This window comes from Microcaecilia unicolor, chromosome 2 (genome assembly GCF_901765095.1).
Source record: "Microcaecilia unicolor chromosome 2, aMicUni1.1, whole genome shotgun sequence".
In the NCBI taxonomy this organism is placed as follows: domain Eukaryota; kingdom Metazoa; phylum Chordata; class Amphibia; order Gymnophiona; family Siphonopidae; genus Microcaecilia; species Microcaecilia unicolor.
The window spans coordinates 551,765,359-551,787,719 of NC_044032.1; the positions used below are offsets into that span (position 1 = coordinate 551,765,359).

The window sequence follows — 22,361 nt, forward strand, 5'->3', positions numbered from 1 at the left end:
CTTCAGCAAAGCCTTTGATACGGTCCCCCACAGAAGACTCGTGAATAAGCTGAAAGGGTTGAACTTAGGACCAAAAGTGGTGAACTGGATAAGAAACTGGTTGACCAACATGTGGCAGAGGGTGGTGGTAAGTGGAATCCACTCAGAGGAAAGGAAGTTGAGCAGTGGAGTTCCTCAGGGGTCAGTGCTGGGGCCTATTCTGTTTAATAAATTTGTGGGAGATATTGCTGAAGTGTTGGAAGGAAAGGTGTGCCTTTTTGCGGATGACACGAAAATAGCCAATAGAGTGGATACCCTGGAGGGAATAGAAACGATGAGAAGGGATCTCTGAACGTTAGAAGAATGGTCGAAGGTCTGGTAGTTAAAATTTAATAACAAAACTACTTATTAGGGGATACACCTCAACTCCCAGAGCCAAACTTAGAATCTATTTCAAAAAGACTCCAGTACTGTTTTTAATCAAAGAAACTTTAATTACTTTAATTATGTTAAAACATACCACTCATACCATCTTACCACCCTTCTTGCCCTGTGCTGCACTAAACAATGTTTACATTAATAAACAACATTCACATTTTGTTGTATTTACGTTGTTTCCACATTTCAATTCACAGTTACAAGAGCACTACTCAGTCTTTATAATGCAGCGATTCACGCCCCGCTTTCCACTTGGCCTCTGCACTATGGCTGGTTGTATTTGTCCCAGATGTATCACTCTCAAATCATATGTGAATCCTCCGTTTACCATTCCCAGATCAAAAATCACACTTGTGCAGCATTGTACAGGTACTAAGAAGTCGGTGAATGACTCCTTAATTAACCCTTGGTGTCTCCAGTATATGTCGGTTAAAATTTAATGTCAAGTAGTGTAGAGTGATGCACTTGGGGTGCGGAAACCCAAAAGAGAGATACCGGATAGAAGGGGAGAGATTAGTAAGCTCGACTAAGGAGAGAGACCTTGGGGTGTTGGTGCTGGAGGATCTGAAGGTGAAGAAACATTGCAACAAGGTGACGGCCGTGGCCAGAAGGATGCTAGGCTGGGCAGAGAGAGGCATAACCAGCAGAAGAAAGGAGGTGTTGATGCCCCTCTACAAGTTGTTGGTGAGACCCCACTTGGAGTATTGTGTTCAGTTTTGGAGGCCGTATCTTGCTAAAGATGTAAAAAGACTGGAAGCGGTGCAAAGAAAAGCTACGAAAATGGTATGGGATTTGCGTTCCAAACCGTACGAGAGACTTGCTGACCTGAACATGTATACCTTGGAGCAAAGGAGAAACAGGGGTGATATGATACAGACATTCAAATATTTGAAAGGTATTAATCCGCAAACGAACCTTCTAAGGAGACGGGAAGGCGGTAGAACTAGAGGACATGAATTGAAGTTGAAGGGGGGCAGACTCAGGACTAATGTCAGGAAGTATTTTTTCATGGAGAGGGTGGCGGATATGTGGAATGCCCTCCCGCGGGAGGTGGTGGAGATGAAAACGGTAATGGAATTCAAACATGCGTGGGATAAACACAAAGGAATCCTGTTTAGAAGGAATGGTTCCGTGGAATTTTAGCGGAGATTGGGTGGCAATGCCAGTACTATGTTTTACTATGATACCTAAGGAAGCTTTCCAACTATTTCGAAGTCTTATTATATTTCCTCTATGCTTAAAGTTTACACAGTTCAGGAAAATCCAGAGTTGGAGATTTCTCAAGACACTTTGGATTTGACAGCATTTCTAGAAAAGTCTGATTCACAGTTTCTTTTGGTTACTTTTATTTTTCCACAGGATAGAGATAATGTATTAAAGCTTTATTTTCACCACAGGCAAAAATTGTTCATGGGACAAAAAGTTTGGACTTTTTCCTGATTTAATAAAGTGTATACAAAAAAGGCGAAAGAAATTTCTATCAATGAGGCAACAGGTGATTTCACTTGAGGCACAGTTTGTGTTGTGTCTTCCCTGTAAATATTTTGTGACACTTTCCTCTACTAAATATATGGGGGGGGGGGGGGGGGGGTTGACCCTGACCAATCGAAAACCTTTTTGGATGCAAAGAAGTTGGAAAATGGAAAATCCTGAATCTGGAAGTGCAACTGTTTAATTAGCTTGCATAAATGTATTTTTCTCTCATATTTACTATTTTTATTGTATTTCCTATGTAACCCTAGCTTCAAGGGTTTTACTTTCTTGGATTCTTCTATTAGGTGGACTGTTTTTGCACTGTTACTTTCTTCTACTTGTTTGTAGTCTTTTCATTTTTTTTCTAAAAGTGAATTTCTTTAAAGCAGGAGTTTCCTGATTTACTTTATTTGTATTGAAAAATTTCATGAATTAAAAAAAACACTTTTTTTAATTAACACTCATAAAACAAGAAAAAAATTTGAATTTGTCAAATTAAATTCAGAATTTCAAAGTTTTTCAGGGAAAGAAGAGAATCAATTTCAGCAAAAGTATTGAGTTGTGAATTTCTATTTATATATCCTTTTCTCCTGCTGCAGTTAATGTAATAATGTAACAATTCCTTAAAAAAAAATTAGGGACATGAATTTAAATAGAAAAATAACCCCAAAACAAATTATACCATATCTGCTAGTATGATGGGGTTAATGTTTAATTGATTATTAAAATCATGATAAAAGCTCTGTTCAGGAATTATTACTGTTGATAAAATAATAAGAAGTAAGCCGCATTGAGCCTGCCATGAGTGGGAAAGCGCGGGGTACAAATGTAACAAAAAAAAAAAACTACTACTACTATTTAGCATTTCTATAGCGCTACAACATAGAAGTAGCAGTTAAAACAATTATGTGCATATAAAGTGCCGACAAACAACTCAATCATTAAGCACTGTGATTCATTGTTTCAAAATCTCTTCACTGTTAGCACACACATAGAAAAATGTGACACCAACATTGATTATCTTTCTGCTAGGGAAGGTCCTTGAAAGATTGCTTTTTATTTTGTTGAGTTCATTGGTTAGCAGAAACAAGAACAAGACTGGTCTTCTGCACTTACCTTTGCAGTCATGAACATCAGATTGTTCAGAACCATAGCAGTGGCTTCAGGTGATCCCCAGCCTTCACCTTTCAACCAGCGTCTACTGTTCACCATCAGCTCCCTATCTTTCAAGGAATCTTCTTCCTCTTCTTCATTCCTTCTTACTGTTAGCAAAGGTTTCAAATCTACTAACTCAATGTTATTCATCCATGGTAGCAAATAGTGCAGCATCACTTGTCTACCAGCAGGATGTGCTGTTTGAATTCTCTGGCTCACCTCTGATTAAAAAGAAAAACAAGACTATGAGCCAAACTAGCAATTTCACTTAAGGGGTACTATACAATTCATCAACAAACTAAATATTTTTCAAACATGTGGAAAAATATTCTATTCAAGAAATCTCTCTGCTGGGCTTAAATAGAGTTTATAGTGCTGGCAGATAAGACCAATTTGGCCCATCAAGTCTGTCCAGTTGGGATTCTTCTGCTTTGAACAGAAAGCATATAAATTCATATATAAAATCCAACATCAACTTCCTATCCATCCTCTTTTACATGACCTCTCAACCACTACTGCCTCTAAGCTGAGTGGGAGTCCTCCGCGAACAGTGCTGCCAAGGGGAGTACTGTTTCACTATCACATTTTGAATAGTGAAGTACAGGTAAGCTCTGCAGGACTCCAGATAACCTGCCTGTCCCTAATGGCTGAAAACACAATATTGAAGCACCACCTCCTGCTGGCAGCAATGCAGTTGGAGTATTCCCTCTCAGCTTACAGGAAACAGTGCTCTCAACTCTTTCCCCACAGCACTATCCATATCTATCCCAAATATGCCCAAACTCTGCTAAAAATGCTGTCTCCCATTCTGCTGTTAAGTTATTTCAGGCCATATCTTCAATTTTAATTCTTACAACACTTAACCCAATGCCTTTCCATGTCTTACTAAGTTTTGTAATAACCCTCAGACACCAAAATTAGCAAGCAACTCTATGCTTAGGAAGTCACAACAGCATGTGCAATCTCCATGTTTTTCACTGGAGGATCTGCAAGAACTTGTAGCCAGTCACAGACTACCTATTTATCAAGTGATAACATAACATTAAGACAAATAAGAGGGTAGTAATTGAAGGAAATCAAATTACATTTTCAGTACTGTTACTTTTCAGTGTCGACTTGCCCCTTGGAAACTTAGGGGCCCTTTTAACAAAGCAGTGGTAAGCCCAACATGGGCTTACCGCACGCCAATTTGGAGTTACTGCCAGCAATAGTTCCAGCCCCAGCGCATGCCATTTCCCACACTGAGGAAAATAGGGCTTGACTTTTTTGTGTGGTGCTTACCCAGCGGTAATTGGACAACACTGTGCACTACCCGGTTACCACCAGGTTAGAGCCAGAGCCCTTACTGCCACCCTCAATGGGTGATGGTAAGTGCTCCCTCCTGCATGGCCACGTGGTAAGAGCAATCTTATCGCATGGCCATGTATTTTTGCAGCCTTTTTACCTGCTGCGGTAAAAAGGGCTTCAGTGTACAGCAAAATGGCTGCTGTCGCTAGAACAGGGCCCTTTTTTACCGCACCTTGGTAAAAAGGCCTCTTAGGCAGGAAGGCACAGCCCAAGGGGGGGTGGAGGGAGAGAATAAACCTTCTGAACATGGGAAAGTTACAATGGCTTTGGGGGGAGTTGAGGGAAGACTCCCACGTCCTGCCAAAGCTGGCTGAAGGTAGCCCCCCCCCCCTTCCCTGCCAGCTGTAGCTGAGGGAAACCACCAAACCTGGCCAGCTACAACTGTGTGATTAATTAGGAGGGGCTTGAGTACTATAGCCTGCAAAATGGGATAGGCCTTTATAAACATGGAGCAAAACTTGCTAGTGAAGTGGCAGAGACTGCTAGCACCCATTTTTGTGTCTGTCAGTCAGGCCTGTAAGAGAACAGGCATATGTGGTGGTTACATTGAAAGATTATTTATGTTAAACTGACTTGCCTGACTGTGAGAAAAGAGACAGGCTGGTGTTATTTAGTGAACCTAACTGCATGAATAAAAGCATAATAAAGACTTTTCCTCTGGTTTAAGAGGTAGATGCACTAAAGCTAAATGAGCCTTTAATGACTCTCCAACGAGGAAAATTTGATCCGTTGCATGCATCAAAGGGCTTTTACCGAGGAAGCCAGCAGCTAACGAAAACGGAATGGAGATGAGCAATTAGTGTGAAAACCCCATTGAAACGACATGCACTAACCTTTTCCGATTGCCTTTACGCAGGAAAAAGGCAGGAAAACTAACGAGAGGTCTGGACCACTCGTTAGGACAGCTCTGTGCCAGGAAAAATCATTAAGAGAAAAAATAAACAAACTTTGAGCCAATCCCAGCGCATTAGCAGAGCTAAAAGCGCTGTGATTGGTCCAAAGGACGTCAGAAAACACATAAAAAAATAAAAATAGGATCGGGAGGGGGCAAGGGCGCTCATCAGGAGCGTCCTGTACGGACGGCCTTGCCCCCCCCCCCCCCCGCTGCTCCCCACTTTCCGCCGCTCCCCCCTCCCCGAAAAAGCAAAATTCGAGCAGCCCCTGCCCCCTTCCCTCCCTCACTACTCTCACCTCAGCTCCGCCTCCCGACATCCTCCGTCCTGTGCCCCACCCCCTTTTGGGGTCGTCGCCGCCATTCCCCTCCTCCATCGGGCCCCCCTCCCTCTTACCGGGCCCGTGCAGCGCCTCTCTCCTCTGTCCGAAGGCGCTGCACGGGCAAGAAGAAAGCCTGATGCCTGCCTTTGCCCAGCTTCGATGGCGCGTCTTTCTCCTGCTGGGCCCGCCCCTGTCTGACGTCAGTAACCAACGTAGGTTACTGACGTCAGACAGGGGCGGGCCCAGCAGGAGAAAGACGCGCCATCGAAGCTGGGCGAAGGCAGGCATCAGGCTTTCTTCTTGCCCGTGCAGCGCCTTCGGACAGAGGAGAGAGGCGCTGCACGGGCCCGGTAAGAGGGAGGGGGGCCCGATGGAGGAGGGGAATGGCGGCGACGACCCCAAAAGGGGGCGGGGCACAGGACGGAGGATGTCGGGAGGCGGAACTGAGGTGAGAGAGTAGTGAGGAAGGGAGGGGGGCAGGGGCTGCTCGAATTTTGCTTTTTCAGGGTGGGGGGAGCGGCGGAAAGTGGGGAGCAGGGCTGCTTGAATTTTGCTTTTTTGGGGTGGGGGGAGCGGCGGAAAGTGGGGAGCAGCGGGGGGGGGGGGCAAGGCCGTCCGTACAGGACGCTCCTGATGAGCGCCCTTGCCCCCTCCCGACCCTTTTTTTTTATTTTTGTTTTGATTTGGGAGCCATGTGCTTGTGATTTGACTGTGTTTTGACTGTTTGTGGCATGCGCAGAGCAGCTAACATAACGCTTGGCTGCTCTGCGCATGATTTGGGGGCCGATTAACGATGTGTATTGTGATTCTTTGATACATTGTACGTTTCAATACCGATCTCAGCATGTGTGACTTTTTTTTTTGGTGCATTTTTCGTTATTTTAAAATCGTTAGGGACTTTAACGATTTAGATTTTTTTACGTTTGGTTGCTGCATCTGCCTCTAAGTGTCTGCTGCCTAGTTTATGCCCACAGCTGAACCCAAGCTACAATCCCCTGTTGTTCAGACAGGAATCTTAATTGAAAGAAACCTTATTGCTGTTTATCAATATTTGATCTCTGTACCCGAATGTAACTCACCTTGAGCTACTACTGAAAAAGTGTGTTAAATCCACTATGCCAGCTATTCCTTAACAAGAACTATAATGGGTTATACACAGAAAACAAAATAAAAACAAAAATCCTATCCCCACAAACAAAACTGAAAAATATAAACTGATTTATATTAAACACACATCGTTCTTTAAAATAAAGGTTTATAACTTTGTGAAAGAAAACAAAATATGCTGTATATCTGTTATTACTTCTGAACATATTACAGTACAATTCTAGCTGCTGAATGAAAACCAAGTAGATGAGTTGAAATCATAGCCTATAGAAGTCAAACTTTCACCCAACTAATCAGCTATTTATCTTTATCTGACCAATCACCTGATGCAGCACATAACAAAGTGTAAAATTCTTTACAGATCTTAGTATGCTCTGAAGGAAGGTGTTTAAACCCACCAAACACATCCTTTGTTCCATCATCACCTTGCCTCCCTTCTTTGAATAAGACTCACACATATTTCTATGCTAATAAAACTTTGTCACCCGTCCTGAAACACCTCAATCTGTTCAGTCTGTAACACTGTTAACTTATCCCACACTAACACCAGCTGTTTTTAAGTGTGGTTGCTCCAATTTCATTAATGCTTAAATTCTAGCTCTTCAATAACTCTCATAAGTTGCTTTTGCTTCTATTCCCTTAATTGTTTTATGCCATGGCCAGGCAATAATTTTGTCTGTAAGACTATGTTGAGGGTTTCCCATTGCAATGAAGAACAACAATCAGGAGGAGGAAATTCAGAGAACTCCTCCAGGCCTTTAGTGAAAAGGGAGAAAAACTCCTGATCCATCAGTAGGGACAAATCAAACTGCCAACTACCCCACCTCAGGAGAACTAAGTATCAGAGAAACCAGATGATGGTCAGGCAACTGACTCGCCTTTATCTCACAACAATCCAACTTCATCTGGAAACTGATGGAGGCAACCCCCCCTGCATTAGGTCCAAGACCTCTTCAACCTCAGATCCAAACATGAATTTTCAGTCACTTCCCACAATAAGAGACGCAGTATCGTATTGAGTCTAGACAGATCTTTAAAAAATTAATGTGATCCACTGTTGTTCCCACACACATTACCCAGGGTGAGTATCCTACCATAGAGTTTTACTTCCAGTATTACAATCGACACCTCTATCCAAGGAGGAGCAGTCTACATTGCGTGGACACAATTTATGATCAGAATACTTACGCCCCAACTGCCTGTATTGAAGGAGACACAGAATTTCCTATCTACTAACACTACAACAAACTTGAGGTGTTCCCATGGTCCTACTTTGCCACAGAAACAAGATATGAGCCCCTTTAATTGCAATAGAAATCCCCCTCATATTTAGGGATATGATTTTAACCACTTCAGCAGCTACAGATACCAAACCAGCTAGAGAATCTTGTTACTAAACATCTAAGTAGCAGACAGACTCCTAAAATAACTGATTCTTATCCATAGGTCTTTGGTCATAATGCCTTTTTTCTGTCCCCATCTCTGTACATTTTTCTTCCTATTTTTTAAAATAAACCTAACAAAGTTGTACTACATTATTTGAGGGGATTATGGGTGAGGCAGGGATAAATGAGGAGTTAACACTGTTCAAAAGTTAAAACATGAGTCATTGAATTGGGTTTACCTGAATGTTTATTGAATGTTCAATAAAAAGATTTAACAGGTAAATAAACCTAACAAAATCCAATCCTCATCCATCCACAAACCCATCATCCCCTTATTCAAATTCACCCAAATACCCCAAATACTCACAACACTTCTCCCTCCACCCCTATTCAATCCCTCCCGTTAATTCAATACAGACCAAAAATGCAAGTAGGTCATCCTCCATCCACATCATGGCTTCTGATCCACCCCACCCCACCTCATCACATCCCTCCCTTCCAATACCCCAAGTGGGAAAAATAACTATCCTCTCCCCATCTTAAAATCCCAAACCACTAAATAAACTCAAGATGAAAAAAATAAAAAATAGGCCGGAGGATAACTGTCAGTCAGTTAAATGCAGATAATTCTTCCCACCCCCTGAGCACCATAAAGACACTTCTAGCTAGCAACTGTTCAAGAAGTGACTAAGAGACAAGACTCCTCTGCAGTGATGTTATTATGTTCAATTACTTCCTTGCACCAGTTTCTTAAATTGTTAAGTTCTTTAGGGCTGGGCCATATTGCACCTGAATACTGTGAGGAGTCCAGGTTAATAGGTGAGGAAGTTGCCGGGGCAAAGAGCAGGAAGGAAAGACTTCCCTCTGAAAACTTAAACTACAAGTCCCAGGTTCCTCGGGGTAGATGGCCCACTCCTTCTCAGAGATACAAGCATCTTATTTCCTCTGAGAGGGAGGAAGACTACAGTTCCCAAGAGCCTCTGCATAGAACTCCAGATCCTATTAGGGAGGAGAGTAAGAACTACAAGTCCCAGGCTCCAGGTGAGGAGGGTGGGGACTGGTTTAGAGAGGATAATCAGGAGGATTTGGATCAGCTGGGTGACATACAAGGAGAAGAGCTGATGGACTGGCAGCCAGAGGCAGGAGAGGAGGAATTGTCCCAAGGAGTATAAGCAGCTGGGATTGAACCCATGGATATCTCTGCACTGGCCCAGGTACAGGGAAAAAGGTTAAAATGATTTATAACCACCCTATTTTCTAGCCTGGGTGGGAAGTGGAGGAGTGCTTGATAGCAGGAACTCTGGACGTCTGAACAGGGGAGTCCGGGTGAAGCTCACTACAGAAGCAGGTGCCTGAAGCGGGTATTTGTGCTGTGCAGCTCAACCCTGACCCGAGTGGGTGGAATCCAGGTGTTAAAGGCTGGTAGAGGGAGGGGTTCCCTTCAACCTCTGTGGGTGTGAGAGGTGAAGGAAAGAGGTTGAGCTTGTACCAGTGATGTGCAATATTAAAAGAACTTTATCTCCGGAAGCACTGTATTCTGGGGGGAATCAGTGAGCTTTGGGGCCTGTGGGTGAGGAGGTTTACTTTAATTAATAAAAAACTGAAAAGCAAGTTAAACACAGGGGACTGGGGGAAGAGGGGGTTGCTTGCGGGGTGCTGCCCTAGGCAGTGCCTAGAGAGAGGCAGTGTTTTTTTGGCTCCAGGTCCTGGGAGTATGCATGGAGCTATAAAGGAGAAGCTGTATTTTGAAAACCTGTTTTAAGGAAACTTGAATTGCAGCACCTATAAACTGAGTTGGGAAATGGACCATATTTTGGAACTATTAAAGAAAATCTCACCAAGCCAGCCAGGAGTGTTACATTTATTGCGGAGTCGTACAGGACAAGTCAGGAGGCCACCTTGGTCCGGGAGAGAGGCGTGGAGACAATACCTAACAACAACATAGTGCTTTATGTCCAGTACTACTACAAACATGATAAGTATTATTATTTTTTGTTTCTTGTGTCCACCACCCTCTGTCCAATGGCCCACGGGACCAACAGTGTTCTCCATACATCCAAGGGAAAGGAAAATGGGACTTTATAGGAGTGTTATCTGTACTTTCCAGTCCAATCTCAAGGAGTTCGGCATCCAGCAGCCCACATAAAGTAGTCCACTTCAAAAACAAAAAGCCTGCATGTCCACAAGCACTTTCCAGTTGGGCTCCATCTCTCCCTCAACATGGGAATAAACTGTAACCTATGTGTTCTGTCCCACTGATGCCATGGCCCCATACACCATGGTACCACACTAGGGCTGGAATTCAAATTCACAAAACTGCACATTTCCTCCACTGAGTTGAAGATAAGGTATCTGGCCACACTGATTTCCTTAAGCCATGTTGGATAGAGCACTGCATATTTCCAGCCCACGCTCTGCAGGAGACACTTCAACTTCCACATCAACAGAATCCTCCGGAACAAGACTCATCCAGTGGGCCTACTTCATGTCACTCGCAGCTTTTTGTGTCCACCATTTTAGAAATTGATTTCTTCATGGCAGCTTTAGACATGTTGTGGATAAGTTAGAGACACAAAATTTTCCAAGCAGTATGAATTGAAATGGGAGCCTTATTCCTGCAACTTCTTCTAGACTGCAGCATCACTGTAAGTCAGGATGTATTACAGTAGTGATTGGAAACACAGATACCTGTGTGTACATAAGAACATAAGAGTGGCCATACTGGGTCAGATCAATGGTACATCTAGCCCAGTATCCGGTTTTGAAAACACTGGCCACGCCAGGTCACAAGTACATTGCACAAACCCAAATCATGGCAACACTCCATACTACAAATCCCAGGACAAGCAGTTGCTTCCCATGTCTTCCTCAATAGCAGACTATGGACTTTCCCTCCAGGAAACTGTCCAAACCTTTTTTAAACCCAGATACGCTAACCGCTGTTACCACATCCTCCATAACCTTTTTTAAACCCAGATACGCTAACCACTCTTACCACATCCTGCAGCAAAGAGTTGCACAGCTTAACTATTCGTTCAGTGAACAAATATTTTCTCCTATTTGTTTTCAAAGTATTTCCATGTAACTTCCTCGAGTGTCCCCTAGTCTTTGTACTTTTGGAACGAGTAAAAAATCAATTCACTTCTACTAGCTCTACACCACTCAGGATTTTGCAGACCTCAATCATATCTCCCCTCATCTGTCTCTTTTCCAAGCTGAAGAACCATAACCTCTTTAGCCTTTCCTCATATGAGTTCGATCCACTTTATCACCTTGGTCTGGTCATTCTTTGAACCTTTTCTAATTCCGCTATATCTTTTTTGAGATATGGCGATCAGAACTGAATGCAATACTCAAGGTACGGACGCACCATGGAGCGATACAAAGGCGTTATAGTGTTTCTGGTCTTATTCATCATCCCTTTCCTAATAATTCCTAGCATCCTATTTGATTTTTTGGTCGCCGCCGCACACTGAGCAGAAGATTTCAGCGTATTATCTACAATGACATCCAGATGTTTTTCTTGAGCGCTGACTTCCAAGGTGGACCCTAGCATCAGGTAACTATGCATTTGTCCACATCAAATTTCATTCAACATTTGGATGCCCAGTCTTCCAATTTCTTAAGGTCTTCCTGCAGTATTTCACAGTCCGCACTTATTTTAACAACTTTGAATAGTTTTGTATCATCTGCAAACTTGATCACCTCACTCATTGTTCCGATTCCAATATTATTTATAAATATGTTAAATAGTACTGGTCCCAGTACAGATCCCTGCAACACTCCACTGTTCACCCTTCTCCATTGAGAGAAATGACCATGTAACCTACCCTCTGTTTTCTGTCCAATAACCAATTCCTAAGCCACACCAGAACTTTGCCTCCTATCCCATGACTCTTTAATTTTCTCAGTTGTCTTTATAAAATACACATATATAAATATATATTCTCTCCTTGTGCTTGCAACCTAGGCTACTTTTTATAAAATTGCTCCCATAGTTTGCATTTTCAAAAGTACCAGCATATTTTTACTTAGAGAAAGTATCTGCATAAATGAATAAGTACAAATATATGTGGGTACTTTCCCTCAGACAATTTTCAAGATGAAAGTATGTGTTCTTACCTTGAAAATATGGTAAGTCTATAAAGTGAACTTCACTGCAGAAAGTTATAAAATTAATGGCTAGCATTAGTGACCACTGTGTCATCTGTCTTTTATCCCTTCCTGTGATCAAGCATGTTTCTGCTATGGTCAGCACCAGATGTACATTTTATGTACCCCTAGGCATATGATCTTCTATGCCTTCTTTCACTAACAGTGGGAGGGAGGGGAAGATGATCAAACTGATGGGAAGAGGTGCTCTGTGCAGTACAGATGCCCTTAGGCACATGCCCCTTCTATTAATAATAGGAAATCTAGCCCTGTCTGTGGTTCACTCAGGTCCAGCTGGAATCAATGACCAGCAGACTAAGTTTAAATCATTAGGAGGGCCCATGTTTCAACTTTCTAAAGTTTATCAGCTTAAACATGGAAAGTTTAATAAAAAAAAACAAAAAGCATGAATTAGCCAATGCCAGTGTTTCTAGTGAATAAGAACTGGTCCTAAATGAGTCAATTTCAAATATCTCTCTCAAGAACAGACATACTCAAAGGTATCTGCTTATACCTGAAAAAATAGCAAGTGTTAGCTCAGGGTATGTTCTTGCCAATTCTTCTGAAAGTTGATAATATGAAACCGAATACAAGTGTGGCAAAGGAGATGGTTGACTTAGGATCAGATCATTTCTCTGGACCTCCAATTTGTGAGCATAGCGAAACATCTTGGGTTCCAGTATCTATATAACAAGGCAATTAAAGATTATTTTTCAAACATTAGCTATCATATTGCATTACATTAAATTGAAAAATGTCTACAAGATAAACTTTTCAAAAATAGTTTGAATACCTGTTCTCAGCATCCTTACCAGACCAGCCCAATGGCACTGTGCCCATTGACCAGCAGATGGAGACAAAGAAATCAAATAGTTCCAAGTGATTCACCCTAGGCTATACAGCAAGCATTGAGTTGAAGCTGAAAACTTGTGCACAAAATATTTTCATGCGCACACAGGCCAGCAAAAATTAGAGAGGGCATTGCTGTGCAGGCACAGTTATTCAGTAATTTTCTGTCTCCAGCAGCTGGTGACAGTTCACTTTGCAGGTCCTGGTAAGGTTCTGGAACCACTTCTACCTGGTCCAGTTCAGCTATAATTATATTTTACGTATTGAAGTGCTGTAAGAAAGAAAGTTGCCTCAGAAATACTTGGACAGGACCCCTTTCCTTGTCCCCAGCAAAGATTCTTGGGGTCTAGGTTCCTTTTCACCATTTGTCTGAGGCAGGCTCCTGGACCAGTTTAATGCTGGATCCAGGGATCACTTCTCTGGAAAGCCTTGGAGCCACATGGAAAAACTCACAGTTATCCGAGTCCCTTCCCTCTCTCCTCCCCATCCTGTAGCTGCCTTCTCACTCTGTAACTACACTATTTACCTTCAGTAAAACAGCAAATATATTTCTTATTTGTTTCTATTTTATGCTATGTTGCTCTGTACTTAGAGAAGTCTTGTTTTCTATCAGATCTCCTTTATGGGGACCTTAGAGAACTGTTCAATTTCCTGGTTTCTTATGTGGTGCACTGCTCTCCATAATAGCTACCTTTCTTATAGCTAAGTGGTCTCACACTGTTTTTTTTAAGGTCCAACTCAGGCACTTCGCTACTCCTATTCTATCTATGGAGAAAGCTATGCTTTAAACTCCTTTTAAGAGCACAGTAAGTTGCAGTTCAATAGTGAGCTTCTAGAGCTGAACTGAATTTTCTTCAAGTTTGAGCACTTCATTAGTGAAGTGCAGTGGAAGAACCATTTTAACTATTTTCCACTAGACTAAAAATTTAGTCTTGGGAGCTGTGTTCCCTTTTTTTTTTTTCTCCTCAGGGATGGCTTGTGAAGGAGTTTGTTTTTTTGTTTTTGTTTTGGCAATTGGATAAAAAAAAAAAGGCAACACTCTAAGCTTACTTTCTTTTCCCTCCTGAGACTGGATTTGGTTTGGCTGTTTGAAGATTGCTTGCTTCTGTGTTTAAACTCCCATTTTTATTTTTCATTCCCTTCACCCAGAGTGGGGAGAGTTTCTTCTCAGATGATGTCCCAGATTGTCCAGATGTGTGATTTACCATTGATGGTTTTGAAGACTGCAATGAATGAACCTCACTGCTCTGTACAAATTAGTGTTTCCTATTTCTTGCTGTGTGGGATTTTTATCTATCTTACAATTCTTAGATGTAACCATTTTTTCAAGATTTTATATAGTTCATCTTATTTTTGGTACTTTCATTATATCATTTGTCTTCCTGGCTTACAGCACGCACAGGTATCCCTTTCTAGGAACAAGTTTCAAATCTTTCATTGAATAGTAAAGGAATTAAAAAAGTAAATAAATAAAAGGACCCTCCATATTTGTTTTCTTTTTCTAATAGCAGAGTCCACCAAGAAAAGTTCAATATCTATATATGGAGTTCTGTAATTACCTTCTCTCTCTACTGCTGCATTGCAGTTACTGGTGGATACTTATGAAAGGCAAATTTCCTCCCATTTTGTCTTTTCTCTACTATATATAGTGGTGAACCCTTGCTTTAGGGCAGATTTTTAAATTGTGTAGTTTGTATTCCAAACTTAGATTTTGTTTAAAAAACAAACACATGCCTAAGGCATGTTGCTAGGCAATAGTCTTCATGCTCCTGTTACCAGCTGATAATTGATTTCACAGGTTAAAGCTCACATTATCTGTATCCATAACGCAAACAGTTTGAAGCAGGACACTAAGGAGCCCTTTCACTAAAGCTTAGTGCACACTAACAAAATTTGCATGTACTAAATTCTAAGAAGCCCATAGGTATAAAATGAACTTCTTAGCATTTAGTGTGCACTAATTCTACTAGCGCATGCTAACCTTTTGTAAAAGGGCTCCTAAATGTTTATCCTTTTTTTGCTACATTTATCTTTGAACTTCCTATTGCTTTTCCTCAGAAAGTATATTCAGTCTTTGAGATCAGCCATTACCTAAAGTAATTTTCTCTATTATTCTACTCTGCAGCTGTAGAGGGAAATATGTAAATTCTGACATCTGTGGAATAATAGAAAAACATGTTTTGCTTGGTTTCTCTGCAATGAACTTATTACCTTTTGATCTTGAAATACTGAGGTTCATTGAAGGAACTATGCAGATGTCTAATATGCATTATGATAGGAATGCTTCCTTCTGCCATTGCACAGAAGTATAGGAGACAGTGGTCACACCACATCTGTGCTAATAGCATCCTACTTGCTTCAGTATGCTTGCCTGATTCCACCTGGACTAAGCATCTTCTTAATGCTATTCCTGCTATAGTAATTTTCTCCTGGTGTAGGACAGATTGGGATTGGGACCAGCATTTATGTACAGAATTTTATAGCTTCTTGTGCCCCAAATTCAGAGGCTATTTTTAGGTAACACTTATGTAGCCACATAAACTAGTAATTTTACTAGTTGGCTATCAACTACTTTTTGACCTTATCAGTTAAAGCCTAGTATATACTAATGTCCAAATTATAGGAAACAAGATTTTAGATCATGAGGCTGTGATGGAACCCGAACTATAGCTACATCATGCAGGGTTCCACATTAGGAGTCAGCGACCAGGAAAGGGATCTAGGCGTCATCGTTGATGATACATGAGAACACTCTGCTCAGTGTGCGGTGGTGGCTAAGAAAGCAAATAGAATGTTAGGTATAATTAGGAAAGGAACGGTAAAAAAAAAAAAACGATGACATTATAATACCTTTATATCGCTCCGTGGTGCGACCACGCCTCGAATATTGTGTGAAATTCTGGTCACTGCATCTCAAAAACAGAGAGTGACGAAAATGATAAATGGGATGGGACAACCTCCCTATGAGCTAAAGTGGCTAGGGCTCTTCAGTTTGGAGAAAAGATGGCTGAGGGGAGATATGATAGAGGTTTATAAAATAATGAGTGGAGTGGAATGGGTAGACGTGAATCACTTGTTTACTCTTTCCAAAAATACTAGGACTAGGGGGGCATGCAATGAAGCTACAAAGTACTAAATTTAAAATGAACCTGAGAAAATATTTCTTCACGCAACGTGTAAGTAAACTCTGGAATTCATTACCAGAGAATGTAGTAAAATTGGTTAGCTTAGCAGGGTTTAAAAAAAGGTTTGCATAGCTACCTAAAAGCAAAGTTCATAGGTCATGATGGAAACAGGATGCTGGGCTTGATGGACCTTCAGTAGGTCCGTCTTAGTATGGCAATACTTATGTACTTAAGGGTAGAAAGAAAGGAAGGGGGGATGATTTTGAGGCTCATTTTCAAAGCACACAGACTTATAAAGTTACATGAGCACCACTTTATGTTAAATATAATATTAAAGCAACACAACCGCAGGTCCTACAGGGTAAAAAGGAGGCACTGTGGGTCGATCTGGAAAGAAGAAGTGGACTGAGGTTTAGTTGAAGACATTCAAAATATAGCTGTGAAAGGGAAAGCACCACTAATAGAAAATTTTAATATGCCAGATGTTGACTGGGGTATCCTTATTGCATGGTCTTTTAGAAGTAGGGAGATCCTTTATTTATTAGGATTTAATTTACCGCCTTTTTGAAGGAATTCACTCAAGGCGGTATACAGTAAGAATAAATTAAACATGAGCAATGGACAATTACAGCAGTAAAAAATATTCAAAAACAATACAAAGTATGGCATGGTATACTATTTACAATGTCAACTTAATACGTAATAGAACATTATAATTGATAGTGAAGGGTAAAGCAACATATAAATAGGTAAGAAAGTAGGAAGCGTTAGAAAGTAAGGTGATCCTTGGTTTTCTACGGGAGAACTATTCCAGCAGTTGGTAATGGAACACACGCGGGATGGGACCATATTGGATTTAGTGTTTACTAATGGGGAGAGTGTTTCTGATGTTATAGTAGGTGACCACCTGGCATCCTGTGATCACCAAATGGTGTAGTTTAATATTAAGATAGGTGGAGAGGATCCAAGATGACATTTTGAACAGATGCCCTGGAAGAAGTTCCATTCCTCATCTGGTTTGCTTACCTTGTTCAGCATTCCCTGTTCTATTCAGATGGGGAAAAGAAGGGGGAAAGTTTGGCAACAACCTCCAGTGCTGGCCTCGACCCCGCTGTTAAGGCGAGGATTTCTGAGCTTCAACCGGTTTAAGGGCAGCAGCAGTACAGATGGGGAAGTTTCCTTGAGCCCCGCACCCACATCAGCTCCACCAGAACCCAGAAGTTCAATCAGTGCAGGTTGGGTTGGTGAAGGCTCTGGGGCAATTGTGGAATCTGGGCTTCCCGTGTAGGACCCTCCAGCACTGGACCCCCCCCCTGAATGTCATCAATTGAGTTGGAAAGAGTTTGGAGCACAGAGTCATCTGATAGTGAGTACCCCTTTGTCCTTGGGGGGAAGGAGCTTCTTTGGACATGATGATTGTGCTTGCAAGGCCAAATATAGTCACTTTGGACTTTCTCTGGGAAGCTATCCATACTTTGACCTCCTCTTTGGCAAGAGTGATGAGAAGATTTTCATCTGAATTTATTAATATTAATGGTTCACTTTCTGCCCAGCTTCAAATGGCAAATTAGCAAGGTTCTCAAACATCTACTCTGGATTCGAGCAAATGGAGATCCAAGATGGCGCTGTGAACGGATGCACCTGCGTTGGCTCCTGAGGTTGCTCTTCTGATCAGCTTCTTTGCTGCCGCTGTAGCCTCGTCTTTTCCAATGGGGAAACGGAGGGGAAAGGTTAAGGAACATCCCTCGGTTCCTGAAACATCTTCAGCATGGAGGCAGACGACTCTGCAATTTCCGAAGCAACAACTGGGTCCCCGGGGAACTTCGACCCCTACTGCAACTCTCTATGCGTTGGCGTCGATTGAGAGTGCTAACGGGGCTTCCCTGAGCCCCGTGGAGCGTATTGCTCCGCCTCAGCCTGGGAGGGAGTTGCTAGCAGCCCGAGCAGCGACGGAAACCGAAGGGGTTCAACCTAACCTGTTCAAGGGAAGGTCTGCAGTGACTGAGAACGGACCTCAACCACAAGAATTACTAATTCAAACTGCTCTTCAGGTATTACCTCAGGATATTGTTTCTAGATTGTCTCGTGCTGAGGCTCAACCTCAATCCCTCCCTGTTGCTAGTGGTGTGGTTAGACCAGCAATTGTGACATTAGAGTCATTATGGGACATGGTTTATAACATTCAAACCTCTATGCAAACTACATTAAAAGAAAATACTGATGATATAAGAATCCTTTCTGAAGCTGCGCTACTCCAAGCGCAAGTGACTGCACAGCAATCTTTGAAACTGGAAAATGTGAATACTAAATTGCAAGAAATGGGAACTTTAGAAACTGTATTGGTTAAGAATAATAATTTTCTGCATAAATGAATGGAGTATCTGGAGAATCAGGCTAGGAGACTTAACCTTAGGTTTCTTAACTTTCCCAAATCTCCTTTAATTCCACCTGTGGAAATGGTAAAAAAGTATATGGTAGACATTCTTGGAATGGATAAGGATTCGCTACCCCCCCATAACTTGGGCTTATTACATCTGGAACCCGAAGGGGGTTGATGGAAACCCCCCAGTAGTGGGGGACGGAATGAATCTGACTTCATTCCTGGAGAATTCACTGGAAATTATTACTCAGAGATCAACTATGCTAGTCACTTTTGTGCTGGAGCCTGATCGCAATGCTGTTTTAAGACTTTCCCTAAGACATTCAGAAAACTTGTTTTTGGGCTCAAAGGTCCGTATTTTTCCAGATCTCTCAAAGCCTACACAAGTTAGGCGCAGGGCTTTTTTGGAGCAGTGCCCTAGAGCGTTGACATTGGGAATAAACTTTGTATTACGATTTCCTTGTACATGTAATTTACTGCTTGAGGGTAAACATTTTCAGTTTGTAGACCTAAAACAGTTAAAAGAATTTCTTGATGCTAGAGTAGATATGAATGTTATATGCCCTCCCTAATTAGCAGGCTAGGGTCGGTAACCCGAGGTAGCAACCGTTATATTATTTTCTTTAAATGTCTTATGCTATTTAGGTTTCTGTATTCTTAGAATCTAATTTCTCTTTAATTGTGGACCAATAGGCTTTAAAGATTTTTTTCTTTATTTTATTATGGATTTCCTGAGTGTAATGCCGATTGCATATTCATATTGTGTAGTGAAATGTTGAAATATATTAATAAAAAATATATATATCTACTCTGAATTCCAGGGTCTCAGAGCTACAAGACGTGTGCAACGTACTGGTCAAGAATAAGATCTTTATGGCCAGGAAGATGGAATATTTGGAAAATTAGACCAGGAGGAATACCTTGAGGTTTCTCAATTTTCCAAAGCCCTCTAATTCCAGCCATTAATATGGTGAAGAAATATTTGAGAGAGATTTTGTTAATGCAGCCTGAATCATTGCCACCAATTGTGAAAGCTCAATATTTGACTTTATCAAGGCCTAGGAATGAAGGAGAGACTATAAAAGGAACAACTGTTTCTAATCTTAACTGAGTTCCTGGAATCATCATAAGAAGTAATCACCTAGAGAACTACCCTGCTTGTAACACTTGCTTTGGAACCGGACAGAAATGTGGTTCAGAAATTGTTTTTTTTTTTTTTTTTTTGGCATATAGATCAATTGTTCTCTATCATTTAGTGTACGCCTATTTTTAGCGTGCGCTAGAAACGTGAGCACGTCTTAGTAAAAGACTCCCTAAGTGCTTTGAAAATAAGCCCCATAGATTACTTTTTTTTAATTGATCCTAAACATTCAACCAATAACTTTGATTCCATTTCCTCCATCTCCCTCTCCTCCCTTGCCTTCCCTCCCCTGGCACTAACTCCTCCCTTCCCTCCATCCAGGATTACCATTTTTTTCCTCAATTACTACTACTACTATTTAGCATTTCTATAGCGCTACAAGGCATACGCAGCGCTGGACAAACATAGAAGAAAGACAGTCCCTGCTCAAAGAGCTTACAATCTATTAGACAAAAAATAAAGTAATCAAATCAATTAATGTGTACCGGAAGGAGGATGGGCACCATCTTCCTTCTTTGATTCTTCTATCCCCTAATTCTAGCACCTTACCCCCCCCCCCCCCCCCCCCCGGTAACCATCTTTCTTTCTCTCTTCCTTTTTTTTTTTTTTTTCTTCTGGCAACTCTTCTTACTTCTCTGGCACCTCTCTCCCTAGCACCCCATTACTCTGCATCTCTAGCTCTTCTTTTTCTCCTGCCATGGTACTCTCCTCTCATAAATACATAAGTATTGCCATACTGGGAAAAACCAAAGGTCCAGCATCCTGTTTCCAACAGTGGCCAATCCAGGTCACAAATAACTGGCAAGATCCCAAAAAAGTACAAAATATTTTATACTGCTTATCCCAGAAATAGTGGATTTTCCCCGTCCAATTTAATAATGGTCTATGGACTTTTCCTTTAGGAAGCTCTCCAAACCTTTTTTTAATCTGCGCTAAGCTAACCGCCTTTACCACATTCTACGGCAACGAATTCCAGAGTTTAATTACACGTTGAGTGAAGAAAAAATTTCTCCTATTCGTTTTAAATTTACTACATTGTAGCTTCATGGCATGCTGCCTAGTCCTAGTATTTTTGGAAAGCGTAAACAGATGCTTCACATCTAGCCGTTCAACTTCACTCATTATTTTATAGACCTCTATCATACCTCCCCTCAGTCACCTTTTCTCCAAGCTGAAGAGCCCTAGCCGCTTTAGCCTTTCCTCATAGGGAAGTCGTCCCATCCCCTTTATCATTTTCGTCGCCCTTCTCTGCACCTTTTCTAATTCCACTATATCGTTTTTGAGATGCGGCGACAAGAATTGAACACAATATTCGAGGTGCGGTTGCACCTTGGAGCGATACAAAGGCATTATAACATCCTCACTTTTGTTTCCATTCCTTTCCTAATAATACCTAACATTCTATTTGCTTTCTTAGCCACAGCAGCACACTGAGCACAAGGTTTCAAAGTATCAGCGACGACACCATCCTAGATCTCCTTCTTGGTCTGTGACTCCTAACGTGGAACCTTGCATTATGTAGCTATAATTCGGGTTTCTCTTGCCCACATGCATCACTTTGCTCTTGCTTACATTAAACGCCATCTGCCATTTAGATGCCCAGACTCGTAAGGTCCTCATGTAATTTTTCACAATCCTCCCGCGATTTAACGACTTTGAATAACTTTGTGTCATCAGCAAATTTAATTACCTCACTAGTTACTCCCATCTCTAGGTCATTTATAAATATGTTAAAAGGCAGCGGTCCCAGCACAGAGCCCTGGGGATCCCCACTAACTACCCTTCTCCATTGAGAATACTGACCATTTAACCCTACTCTCTGTTTTCTATCTTTTAACCAGTTTTTAATCCACACTAGAACACTACCTCCTATGCCATGACTCTCCAATTTCCTCTGGAGTATTTCATGAGGTACTCTGTCAAACGCCTTCTGAAAATCCAGATACACAATATCAACTGGCTCACCTTTATCCACATGTTTGTTCACCCCTTCAAAGAAATGTAGTGGATTGGTGAGGCAAGATTTCCCTTCACTAAATCCATGTTGACTTTGTTTCATTAATCCATGCTTTTGAATATGCTCTGTAATTTTGTTCTTAATAATAGTCTCTACCATTTTGGCCGGAACCGACGTCAGACTTATCGGTCTATAATTTCCCGGATCAGAAAGCTCAGGGCAGGGGTAAAGGGGCATAAAGTGGTTGAAAAAATATAAAAACAATACAAAATACAATAAATGGGTAATAGAGCATAAAAGAGAAATCACAGTTAAAATCAGAGATAATCCAAAGCATAAAAAACAAAGAAAAGAAAAGGAAGACTAACACAATGGTCAGAGGTGTCAGAAGGAGGGAAAACCAGAGAGAAAAGATGAGATTTCAGGGTTGTTTAAAAGCAGAAAGAGAGGATTGGTTACATACAGTAAGTGGGAGGTTGTTCCAGAATTTGGGGTCAAGATAGCTAAAGGCTGGGAAATGACTAATTGTCAGGCGAATCTATGTGGGAGAAGAGGTCAGAAGGTTGTGATCCATGGAACGGAGGAAAAGTAGAGGTGTGTAGGGAATGAGAAGGTTGTGGAGATAGGAAGGGACAGAGGAGAGCCTGGATTTATACAC

General features: G+C 41.5%; 1 protein-coding gene across 1 annotated transcript in view; it reads right to left on the reverse strand.

Moving 5' to 3' along the window:
• The window catches only part of FRYL (FRY like transcription coactivator), a 655,466-nt gene that overhangs the window by 293,688 nt on the left and 339,417 nt on the right, over positions 1 to 22,361 (reverse strand). Inside the window, 2 exon segments of the mRNA XM_030191364.1 lie at positions 3,007 to 3,266; positions 12,766 to 12,934. Of these exon segments, the coding sequence (XP_030047224.1) occupies positions 3,007 to 3,266; positions 12,766 to 12,934 (429 nt within the window).